This window comes from Dipodomys merriami, unplaced genomic scaffold (genome assembly GCF_024711535.1).
Source record: "Dipodomys merriami isolate MVZ:Mamm:240054 unplaced genomic scaffold, mDipMer1.0.p SCAF_56, whole genome shotgun sequence".
NCBI lineage: Eukaryota > Metazoa > Chordata > Mammalia > Rodentia > Heteromyidae > Dipodomys > Dipodomys merriami.
In genome coordinates, this window is record NW_027206135.1 from 5,822,400 (window position 1) to 5,834,618 (window position 12,219).

Below are 12,219 nucleotides of genomic sequence, written 5' to 3' on the forward strand. Positions count from 1 at the left end.
AAATGTCTTGAACTATTGAATGCTAATAGAACACAACCCCCTCACCCTGGTAAGGACAAAATGTCCAGGGGACAATACTAAATGTCTTCTGGGGATGGGGAGAAGTTGCCTACAGTAGATACTAGCGTACTAAATACACCTCTACTGCTTCTTTTTAAATTCTATGGGCAACAGAAGGAAATTCCTTATCTAAAGAGAGCAGATTTACATTGCCAAGTTAAAAAGAATGCACAATTACAGCTGAACTTCCATGATCACTCTATACATATTTATTTATATTTGCTGGGACATATAAAACAGTGTTGATGCTCAGGACAACAACAGCTGGTGTTGGGAATGATTGAGCCACATTGTGGGTGAATAGTGTACTTTTATTTGTCAGGAGCCTTTGTGATCCCAGACTTCAGGGATCTAGACAAATCCCTTAGCTCCATGACCATGCGACCAAGGAGAACCCTTACATCTTGCATGTGTTTGAGAAGAACGCGCATTTGGTGATGCAGATGAGGGTCTGGAGAGGAGAAGCCTGCATGCTCAGAAGTGGAGGTAGGCAGTGGAGGTAGAGGCTCAGAGGGCTTCTTTGGAGATGTTGCTGGAGCAGCTTGTTTCTGAGGAGCTGGATTCCAGGTAGAGGGACCTAGATTATAGAGCAGGAGGCACACCTAAGAGTAAAGTGTAACTCTGACATCTGTCTTCATCACTCTTTCCTATAATCTGGGAGTGATTGTAGGGTTCAATGGCAACAGGGACTTAAGGATTGTAGTGTCTCTTCTGATCTAAATTTTAATCTGAAACTTGGCTATCTGTATTTGACAATCTTTAGAGATGAGGCTTCATCATTAGACAGCAATTACTATTAACCAGTTTCTCCTTTTCTCCAGTAGGCTTGTATTCTCTGAAGCGTGATTGTGCTATCTTGTATATGAAATGTCTAATTCCTCATCCTTGTACCAGCCTTGAGCTTTTGGGGAGCATCTGTGCTAGTCCCTGAGCCACCTCCTTTTCAGGATGGTATTACTTGTGGGGTTGGTTCAAGTGAAGTTGGCCTAAAGGAGATATTCTCTGTGATCTCTTCCATCACTGAAGACTCTGGTTTGTTCCTGCTCTCCTGTGTCTCTTCTTTACCTATTTACTCCAAACTCTAGCTGATAGATCTAGTTATCCTGTTCCCTCTCCTCATTTTCACACACACACACACACACACACACACACACACACACACACACACACACACACACACACACACACACACACACACACACACATTAACTTACCCTGTACCCTTATCTCCAACTCTGGGCTGTGTTTCCAGACTTGGCCATCATCAGTGGCTGCCTCACACCAGTAGGACCCAGAGTGCTCTACTGAAGCTGTGGGGATCTGGAATTCTGAGGAGAGGTCCCTGCTGTGAAGTATCCTTCCATCCTTGTAGAAGGAGTACAAGAGGTGATGGGCAGCTGACCTCTGTGGGGACAGCTTTGTCTGACAGCTTAGGGTCACTGGGCCTCCCTCTTGGGGCTCAGCAGAGAGCAAGGCTGTGAGAACTGGGGCTGGAAACAGTTCTAGGGGAAAGAAGCAGGGAAGAAGAGGTCAGCCATATCTTAGATAGATCCATGAAAGGAAGGCAAGGTACCCCTTGTCACACGGCCTTTCTCATTTTCATCAGAAATGGGCTCTGTTAGAAAGGTTCTATTTAAACTTAATAACTAGATACCCAATGTGTAAATATCAGGCAGTAGAAATCTGGGTGGTAGACACAACACACTAGACTCTGGGTGGAGCTAAATGGCCTGAAAAGGCCTTGCTGAGACTTTACCCCTCCTGAAACCCAACCTGGGCATTTGCCAGCACCCTTTCCTTCAGGCTTCAATGTTTTTTCCACCTCTAGGTCAAGAAAAGACAATTTCCAGTTCCCTCAGCTGTCAATTCTGCAGTCACAAAGCTGCTTCTAGCTCTCACCTTGGACTGTGATAGCCACAGTGGATGCTGTTTCTGGGTTCCCTAGACCCGGGCTTCTGAAGATGCCACTACAGTGGTAGTACCCACTGTCTGCCTCTTGCACCAAAGCGATGGAGAATTCCTTGTTAGGTCCAGGTGGAGCCAGGGCTGAGCCATCTCGGTAGAAGGTGACCTCAGTCAGTGGCCAGTCTTGCCAGGCCTGGCAGCGAAGAACCAATGGGTCTCCTTCAAATATGGGTGCAGCTGGACCTTGGAGGATCAGCCAGTCTGTAGCCCAGAGCAAGAGCTGAATGTCATCTGTGCTCTCCTTAAGGAGCCCTCCAGTCATGTACACAACAGGCTCCCCTAAACTTTGAAGGTCCAGATAATTCCCCCTTGGGGTGTTGTGGGGGGGTATGTGGGTATGCGTGGGTGTGTCTGTTTTTCTGTACTAGGGCTTGAACTCAGGGTCTCTTGATCTTGCTGCACTTACTCAAGGCTGGAGCTCTACCACTTGATCCATACCTCCACTGCTACCTTTTGGCTGGTTAATAGAAGATGAGAGTCTCAGGGACTATTCTGGCAGGGCTGGCTATGAATCATGAGCCAGCCTTCTGAGTAGCGAGGATTACAGACATGAGCCACCAACACCCTGCTAATTCCCACCTCTAAATGACCTACCTCAGTGGTCCCTGTCTCTTGAACTTTCCCAAGCAATGACAAAGACCTTTTTCTGTCTCCCCCTCTACTCCAAGACTTATCTGTAACTATGAAACAATTCTTTGCTTCCAGCTTGAAGCTTAGAGTTTTGAGTTTCTCACCACATTTCCTTAGCCTTTCTCCTACCTCCATGACTGACTTGGTGAGGAATGTGGAATAAATTCTCTAGGGCCTAAAACTGAGGACATCTTGACTTCTGGGGCCTGAAGATGGGGAAGAAATTAACTCCACTCATGGACAACTTCCTGAAGGGCACTTTCCTAGTGAGCTGTGGGGCTAAGGAGGGCTTTTAGATACTAGGCAGGTCTTCCCAGAACCTCACCATAGGACACAATCAGATGAAAGGGTTCACTGAAAGTGTAGCCAGCTTTCCTTGGGTGGGTCGTCTCATCATCAGGGTGACAGCTGCTCTCTCTGGTACTGACAGTTTCTTCACATTTCAGAGTGGTCTCAAAACTGGCAGCTGAAGAGGCATGGTCCAGGAAGAACCAGAAAATGATGTTGAAACTTAGAGAAAGGTGAGAGGAGGAAACGGCCTTTCACAAGGGTTCCTCCCCTCTCCCAGGAGAACCATTCTTTATTTATTTATTTATTTTTTTGGTCAGTCGTTTGGGCCTGAACTCTGCCTGGGTGCTGTCCCTCAGCTCTTCAGCTCAAGGCTAGCACTCTACCACTTGAGCCACACCACCACTTCTGGCTTTTTCTGCTTATGTGGCACTGAGGAATCAAACCCAGGGCCTCATACATACAAGGCAAGCACTCTACCACTGAGCCATCTTCCCAGTCCAGAACCATTCTTTTCAGGGTGAGAATAGGAAGATACCAAGGATTCCTTTACAAGAAAACCCCTAGGGATCTTCAGAAGGATGGTCTGGACCTTGGTTCATTGTTTCCAGATGCTGTATAAGGAATGTGGTTGAGGGAAGAGGTTGGACAGAGAATGACATCCAGTTGTTGCAGAAAAACAGAGGCCAAAGACAGCCACAAACCCAGCCAGCAATTTCCAATATGTTCTCTACCTTATTTGTTTTTTTGTGTGTGTGTGCCATACCAAGGAACTTAAGACTACAATGAGAGCCACATCTCCACTCCAGCATTTTGCTGGCTAGTTGGAGATAAGAATGTCTATAAGCCGGGCGCTGGGGCTGGGATGTAGCTCAGTGGCAAAGCACTTGCCTAGCAAGTGCAACGTCCTGGGTTCGATCCCCAGTACCAAAAAAGAAAAGACAAAAAAAATACAGTTAACCCCCCCCCCAAAAAAAAACCCAACCCTTTGGGCTGGGAAGGTGGCTCAGTGGTAGAGCGCTTGCCTTGCATGCTTGAGGCCCTGGGTTTGATTCCTCAGCACCACATAAGCAAAAAGAAAAAAACCCGGAAGTGGTGCTGTGACTCAAGTGGTCGAGCACTAGCGAGCACTAGCCTTGAGCTGAAGAGCTGAGGGACAGCGCCCAAGCCCAGAGTTCAGGCCCGACGACCGGACCCAAAAAAAAACCCAAACAAACAAACAAAAAGCCGGGCGCTGGTGACTCACACCTGTAATCCTAGCGACTCAGGAGGCTGAGATCTGAGGAGCACGGTTGAAAGCCAGCCCAGGCAAGGAAAGTCCATGAGGCTCTTATCTCCAATAAACCACTAGGAAACCGGAAGTGGCGCAGTGGCTCAAGCAGTAGAGCACTCGCCTTGAGATGAAGAGCTGAGGGATAGCGCCCAAGCCCAGAGTTCAAGCCCCACGACCAACCAAAAAACAAAACAAAAAAAAAAAAAGAATGTCTATAATTAACCAGAGCAAATTAAATAACATTTCTGGCCTCTCTGTGACTAATCCTTGTTCGCCTTTTATCCCGCTCTCCCTCTTGCAGCCATATGGCCATCCATGTATACTTCACTTTTACTCCATCCTCTTCTGTCCCACTTACCTTTGTTTCCTTCCATTTCCAGTGGCCCTGGATTCTTCTTTGATTTGGTAACTTCCTGTGCTTAACTCTGCTTCCCATGCTTTCTTAAAATTCTCTCATATCTTGTCACTTTAACTAAGTATCACTATCCCACAATACTGTGAAATTTATGTAATCAATCTCAATAAAAAATTATTTTAAAAAATTCCCTCATATCCCTCTTCATTACTCTGCTAACATTTTCAATTCCTCTACTGTCACTCAACTAGACTCAGCTTCCTCTCAGTTTTTGCTTTTTAAAATGAAACTAGAGAGGTGGACACTGGTGGCTCATGCTTGTGATCCTTGTTTTCAGAAGGCCAAGAGCTGAGGATACTGGTTTGAAGCCAGCCAGAGCAAGAAAGTCCATGAGACTCTTAACTCTAATTAACCACCCCCCCCCCAAAAAAAAAACCGGGAAGTGGAACTGTGGTTCCAGTGATAGAGCACTAGCCATAAGCACCAAAGCTCTGGGACAGTTCCCAGGGCCTGAGTTCAAGCTCAAGGACAGCACACAAATAAAAATAAAAATATGGCTGGAGGCATACATCAGAGCACTTGCCTAGCATGTTCAATACCAACCACAGGTTCAACTCCCAGCACCATAAACAAAATAAATTAATATATACAAGCACCCACAAACATTCATATATATATAATATATATATATATATATTCTGCACATATATATTACATATAACTTTGTTGGATACAGGCATTTTCACTCAATAAGCCTTATTGGTAAGTGTTATCATTCATTTTACAAGAGAAAAAAAACTAAATTTAGAGATATTAAAAGTGACTGTCAATAATGTAGAGTTAGTAACTAAAAAAAGGGGCTTAAAGCCAGAGCAGCTGGGCACTGGTGGCTCATATCTGTAATCCTAACTACTCAGGAGGTTGAGATCTAAGGATCATGGTTCAAAGCCAGCCCAGGCAGAAAAGTCCCCATGAGACTCTTATCTTCACTCAAAACCGGAAGTGGTGCGGTTGCTCAAGTGGTAGAGCTCTAGCTTTGAGCATGAAGAGGCTCAGGGACAGCACTCAGGCCCTGAGTTCAAAGCCCCACAATCCCCCTCCGCCCTCCCCCCCCCCCCCCGCCGCCACACACACACACACACACACACACACACACACACACACACACACACACAACAGGGCATCTGATTTCATGTCTGCAGTTCTTGCCACAAAACAAAACCCAAAACCATTAAGCTTGCCCACAAATATCTGTCAGTTCAGTGGAATATACAGGCATATGAAGAGATTATTTCATCATGAGAGAGAACATGAAAATAAGAGGTAACATAGGCAATCATTGGGGCAGAACTGAGAGTTCAAAGGTTTGTGGAAGAAAAGCCCATGGAGGCTGTCCTAGATGAGCCCAGAAGTGCATCTAGGTCATAGAGTGAGGTAGCATTTCAGGTGGAAGTAGCAATATAAGTAAAAACCTTGGGGCTGGGAAGGTGGCTCAGTGGTAGAGCACTTGCCTTGCATGCATGAGGCCCTGGGTTCGATTCCCCAGCACCACATAAGCAAAAAGAAAAAATGCCGGAAGTGGCACTGTGGCTCAAGTGGTAGAGCGCTAGCCTTGAGCTGAAGAGCTGAGGTACAGCACCTAGGCCCAGAGTTCAGCCCCCCCCCCCCAAAAAAAAAAAAAAAACCTTGGGCACAGGAAAGAATCTGACATGTAGTTATAGGTTATAGAGATTCATTAGCACCTAAGTTGTGAGGCTTAGAGAGAAATAGCAGAGCTGAAGAGGCTTGATATAAAAGTGCAGGAAAGGAAAAAGAAGGGAAGGGAGGGGAGAGAAGAGGATAGAAACCATATCATGAAAGAGTAAACATTGTAGCTAAAGAAGGCTAAAGGTACTTCTAGGATAGAAAAGACCTGAAAATTTTAGCATTCAGCAAGAGCCATTCATTCCTGCACCAGACTCTTTTATATATGCCTTTTTAAAAATCCCACCTCAGATAGGATAAGGTCGAAGTCCTTTAGATCTTTTCCAAAAGTCAGACATAGCACCATTAACATGCTAACATTCAAACATTACTTACATGACAACATCTTGGCTGTCCAGAGTATAGACAGCAAAATGTAGAAGACCCAGGATGTAAGGACACAAATTGGCTTCATGGCAACCACATGTAAGTCTCTTGCAACCCCAACACACTGATTTTCTTTAATATGAAACCTCTCAAATTAGAAAAGAGGAAGTAAAACTAACTGTTTTATCTCCATGCACCTGGCATCGTTTGTGATTGGCTTTTATCAATCAGATTTGGCTAGGTTGGTACTAGTGCCATCTGCATCCTTATGGTTGGGGATGAAATGCTAGCATTCTCAGCTGTTCAAAAAGATCCCTCAGAGATCTAGGCATAGTGGTGAACACCTGTAATCCTATCATTTGGAAGGTGGAGACAGGAGGATCAAAAGTTAGAGCCCAACCTGGGCTACATAGTGAAATTACCATCAAGGAAAAACAAAACAAAAAACAGAAAAAAGACCAATGTGATCATGCATCAACCTTGAGCAAAAAAAGGCAAGCAAGAACTGGAAGCCCTGAGTCCCAGTACCAGCATTTTAAAAAGAAAAGAAAAAGCCGGTGCTGATGGCTCATGCCTGTAATGCTAGCTACTCAGGAGGCTGAGATCTGAGGATCACAGTTCAAAGCCAGCCCAGGAAGGAAAGTCTGTGAGCCTCATATTTCCAATAAACTACCCAGAAAAAAGTCAGAAGTGTCTCTGTGGCTCAAATATTAGAGCCTTGAGCAAAAGAAGCTCAGAGACAGTGCCCAAGCCTTGAGTACAAGCCCTAAGATGGGGTGTGGAGGGGAGAAAAAGAAAGAACAATCTCAGTGGGAATATGAATACAGATCAGAAAGAATCCCCTGGAAAAGATAAAAGCTAAAAAAAGAAAAAAAATGAGTTTCCAGAGGCCCCAACAGAAAGGCCAAGGTACATGCTCATGAGCAAAGCTCAAGCCAATGATCCTGAAGAAATTAGAGACAGGAGGTATCATATAGCTTGAGAAACCAGAGGAGACCTGGGAATAAGGGCAATAGGGAAAGTACAGAAACAATCTTAAGCTCCTGCAGCCTGTTTGAGTCATACTGAGGTCCTGTGACTCTTCTCACAGGGGCCTCACTCTACCCCATCTCCTGTCATAGCATCCAGCAGGCTCTTAGGAGGATATAAAATGAGACAAGCCATCAGAAATGGGGGCAAGCAGTCTTACTTAAAGGCAGAGGCAGGGACTGGGTTACCATTCATCTGTGCAAACCCACAGATCAGGGCAGCTGCTTCAAGATTGTGGGCGTGAGTGGTAGATCTTCCTCAATCTAAAATAAGCATTTAGAATAAATTTTCCATTATATGAAAATCATATGTTTGGTGCAAGTGGCCCCAGGGAGTCCAAGGATGGTTGATTATGTGTGTGGGGGGGTGGCAGAAGAGGGGGAGGAGGAGGGAGGGCAATAAGGCAAAAAGCCTTATAGACAAAGCAGTATGATAGACTCAAAAGCTTCAGAAGAGCGCCCGGCACTGGTGGCTCACTCCTGTAATCCTTGCTATTCAGGAGACTGAGATCTGAGGATCGCAGTTCAAAGCCAGCCTGGTCAGGAAAGTCCATGAGACTCTTATCTCCAATAAACCACTAGAAAACCAGAAGTGGCACTGTGGCTCAAGTGGTAGAGTGCTTGCCTTGAGCTGAAGAGCGCAGGAACAGCACCCAAGCCAAGAGTTCAAGCCCCACAAACAGAAAGAAAAAAAAAGCCTAGGTCACCCTTATAAAAATTAAATTTAAGGCCAGACTCCAGTGGCTTATATCTGTAATCCTAACAATTCAAGAAGCTGAGGATTGCAGTTAAAGCCATCCAGAGCAGGAAAGTTCAGACAAGTCTCATCTCCAATTAACCACACACACTTACACACACACACAAATGGCTCAAGTGGTAGAATACCAGCCTTTTTTTTGGGGGGGATAAAAGCTCAGGGAGAGTACCCAGGCCCTGAGTTCAAGCCTCAAGATGTGCCCCCCCACACGCACACACCAGGCATACATACATATAATCCAGCAACCAAGAAATGCCTGAGGTACAAATTTAACAAACAAACAAACAAAAAAAGGAAGCCCCAGCAAAAGCCAGCTCTTTCTAGCCAAAGAACCAAGAAGGAAGGATGTAGCCTAGTTTAGATAATAAACACTTCTATATTAGCAATAGCACCAGAAAATACTGAGATACAACCACCTATAGAAACATAAAGTAGACAGCCACAGCCTAGACAAGTGCCTGAGATAAGAAGACACTTTTTGTAATGATTTTTAAGCCAGTCCACCAAAAACAACACCCTAATTTTTAATTCATCAAACAATAGGGCTGCAAAATAGGTGGAGCAAAAGTTATGTAACTAAAGAGAGATTTTGACCAATCCACAACTACAGTTGGAAGACTCAAAGCTATACTCAAAAACCGATAGAATGACTAGACCTGTGGCTTACACCTGTAAACTTAGCTACTCAGGAGGCTGATATCTGAGGATGTGGTTCAGAACCATCCTGGGCAGAAAAGTTTGTGAGGCTCTTATTTCCAATTAACCACCAAAACATCAGAAGTAAAGCTGTGGCTTAAGTGGTAGAGTGCTAGCCTTGACCAAAGATGCTTAGGAACAAATCCCATGCCCTGAGTTCAAGCCTCAATAAAGAATACACATTGTTTTTAAGTGGCATGGGACACATACTAAAACAGATCTAGAACATACATACATACACACAAATACAAGCACAGTCTTGACATATATATGTACTTACATTCACACACACACACACACACACACACACACACACACACACACACACACACACACACATTTACTTCATACAGGCCATATTTACCAACTGATGTGCAATAAAAAGTAGAAAACCACATAGTGCCCATGCTCCTTGAAGACAAAATAAATGCAACAAAAAAAATCCCTCTAGGGCTAGGAAGGTGGCTCAGTGGTAGAGCGCTTGCCTTGCATGTTTGAGGCCCTGGGTTCGACTCCTCAGCACCACATAAGCAAAAAGAAAAAAAGCCCGAAGTGGTGCTGTGGCTCAAGTGGTAGAGTGTTAGCCTTGAGCTGAAGAGCTGAGGGACAGCGCCCAGGCCCAGAGTTCAGGCCCCACGACTGGACCAAAAAAAAAAAATCCCTCTAAGTAAATATTGGATTAAGAAATAAAACTAAAGTAGTAAACTGTCTAAAAACAACATGGATAGGAGTATATAACAAAATCTAATGAATGTGACATTCCTACCAGAATTCTAGAATACAGCAAAAGCAGAGTTGAGGGGAAATTCCAGAACTCTGTCTACATTTTTTTAAAGTACTCAAATAAATGAGCTTACAGTGCAACTAAATCTTCTAGAAAAAGAAGAGTAAACTGAAAAAAACTGTTAAAAAAAATCAGGGCAGAAATTAATCTAATAGAAGCAAAAAAAAAACCTCAAACAAACAAAAAACCTATTCAATGAAACAAGCTGATTCTTTCAAAAAATTATTGATTGTTAAACCCCTAGCTAATCTGACAAAAAAAAAAAAGAAAAGAAAGAAAGAAAAGAAATAAGAGAAAGAAATTCAAAACAACATCATCTAACTCATATGTCCAAAACAGCAATAGAAGGAAAAGGTTCAAGCCTTTGTAAATTTATTTGAAAACAGGAAGTTTAGAAATAATTATTAGTAAATCTAAATAAGGTAGAAACACAACACATATCTGGACCAAAGACAAATATATATTTAAAACATGTTTGTTTGAAAACAAAGGCAGAGTACTTGATCAATAAACCAAAAGCTTATGATAAGAGCAATAATATTTTATTTGCTTATTAGCAATAAAATAGCAAGTCTGATTAGAATGAAGTAGTTGGTTCTCAATAGTCATCTCACCTTGACATGACTATGCTGAGTAAGTTATGGTCATCTTAAGTCTCCTTTTTAGTGAGTGATTCAGGAAGGGAAAGAATACTAAGAAAAATTTCCTTACTCTCAAGAGACAGGTAAAAGAAAAAACTAGCCCCCTTTTTTACTAGCTATCTTGCTATAATTCTGAGAACTGCTATCACTGAGAGCAAGGGAAGGGGTAACATTGTCCAAAAAGAAATGTACTCTTGATCTGACTTATGTAACTGTAACTCCTCTGTATATCACCTTTATAACAATAAAAAATTATTTCAAAAAAATTTGCTATCATCATCTTGCTAGCTCAAGGGCAGTGCCTAGAGAATTGCAGAAAAATGGGCTCAATATTATAATACAATGGGACACTCTGTCTTTGTACTTTTTGTTATCTGAGATAATATATTTCCTTGTTGCTTAAGCCAATTTGAATCAGAGTTTCCTGTTATTTCCAAGTTAAATCATCTTGGTAAAATAAACAAACCCCCAAAACTAAAAATAAAAGGGAGAATGTAAGCAGGAGCACATATATACTAAAAAAAGAGAAAAGAAAATTCAGCAGTGACATACAAATAAAATGTCTAACTTTCAAAATTGACTTCAAACAGAATAGATAAGACAGGCCCTAGTGGCTTATGCCTGTAATCCTAGCTACTTAAAAGGCTGAGACCTGGAGGATTAAAGTTAAGTCAGCCCTTGGCAAAAAAAAAAAAAAAAAAAGTCTGCAAGAATCGATCTCCAGTTAACCAGCAAAAACCACAGGTGGAGATGTGGCTCCAGTAGTAGAGAGCTATCTGTGAGCAAGAAAGTCAAGATTAAGCTGACGGCCCTGAGTTCAAGTCCCAGCACTAGTGCACGCATGTGGGTGGATGTGCACATGTTGGCGTGCGAGTGGGTGCACGCTACGCACACACCAATCCTAACCATGTCAATAACAATAGGAAATAAAAATAAGTGTCAAAGATCTATTGCAAAAAAGGCACCAAGTTCATATACTATAAATATTTCTATTATCTAAACAAATGAAGAGCTCTAACTTTGGAAAACTCAATATAACCCATATGTCAAATCTTACCAAATAACACAAAGTAATTCAACAATATGGCTACAATTAGTGTGAATTTTGCCCAAGTGTGGGTTTTGTTGGTGTTGTTGTGTTGTTTTTGTCAGTCATAGGCACTGTTCCTGAGCTTTTTTGTTCAAGGTTAGCATTCTACCACTTAGAGCTACAGTTCCACCTCTGATTTTCAGGTGGCTAATTGGAGATAAGGGTCTCATAGACTTTCATGCCTAGGCTGGCTTCAAACCTTGATCCTCAGATCTCAGCCTCCTGAGTAGCTAGGATTACAGGTATGAGACACCAACACCTGCCTGCCCAAGTGTTTTATGAGCACATAAAAGTATATAATGTGAGCAATTACCACACAGGAATGTAGATTGATAAATGTTAGCCTTCATTATTTCTGGTTTGTGCATCATGGGTGACCTAATTTTTTCTTCTCTGCTCATCTATATTGTAGCTTTATAAAACAGTATTTCATTAGTGCAGTAAAATGATCTACATATAAGGAGAGAAGTCGCTGCTAAACAATTTTTAAATCAAAAGCATATACTATAACTATAGAATAGTCGAAGTATTTTATATGAACAAGAAATTAAAAAGGACAAGCTGTGAAAGCCTTTGATAATC

The 12,219-nt window shown here is 42.7% G+C and overlaps 1 protein-coding gene across 2 annotated transcripts; it reads right to left on the bottom strand.

Moving 5' to 3' along the window:
- Nucleotides 1–246: 246 nt before the first annotated feature.
- Nucleotides 247–6,756, bottom strand: Fcrla (Fc receptor like A). Of its 2 annotated transcripts, none has more exons than XM_070000204.1 (5): nucleotides 6,651–6,756; nucleotides 2,981–3,121; nucleotides 1,960–2,226; nucleotides 1,275–1,562; nucleotides 247–637 (listed from the first exon to the last, which is right to left on the bottom strand). In XM_070000204.1, the coding sequence occupies exons 1-5, from the start codon at nucleotides 6,727–6,729 to the stop codon at nucleotides 372–374; spliced, it is 1,041 nt and encodes a 346-aa protein (XP_069856305.1). In that variant the 5' UTR covers nucleotides 6,730–6,756; the 3' UTR covers nucleotides 247–371. The 2 variants fall into 2 exon arrangements, with proteins under 2 accessions (XP_069856305.1, XP_069856306.1); XM_070000205.1 differs by having other exon boundaries at nucleotides 363–637; nucleotides 1,282–1,562.
- Nucleotides 6,757–12,219: the final 5,463 nt, after the last annotated feature.

Excerpts from the sequence above, each read along its gene's own strand:
- Fcrla (XM_070000204.1), bottom strand. The coding sequence starts at position 6,729 with ATGAAGCCAATTTGTGTCCTTACATCCTGGGTCTTCTACATTTTGCTG. Across the intron at positions 3,122-6,650 it reads GACAGCCAAGATGTTGTCAT|CTGCCAGTTTTGAGACCACT; the intron begins GTAAGTAATGTT and ends ATGCCTCTTCAG. Across the intron at positions 2,227-2,980 it reads TCATCTGATTGTGTCCTATG|ACTGGCTGATCCTCCAAGGT; the intron begins GTGAGGTTCTGG and ends TCTGGGCTACAG.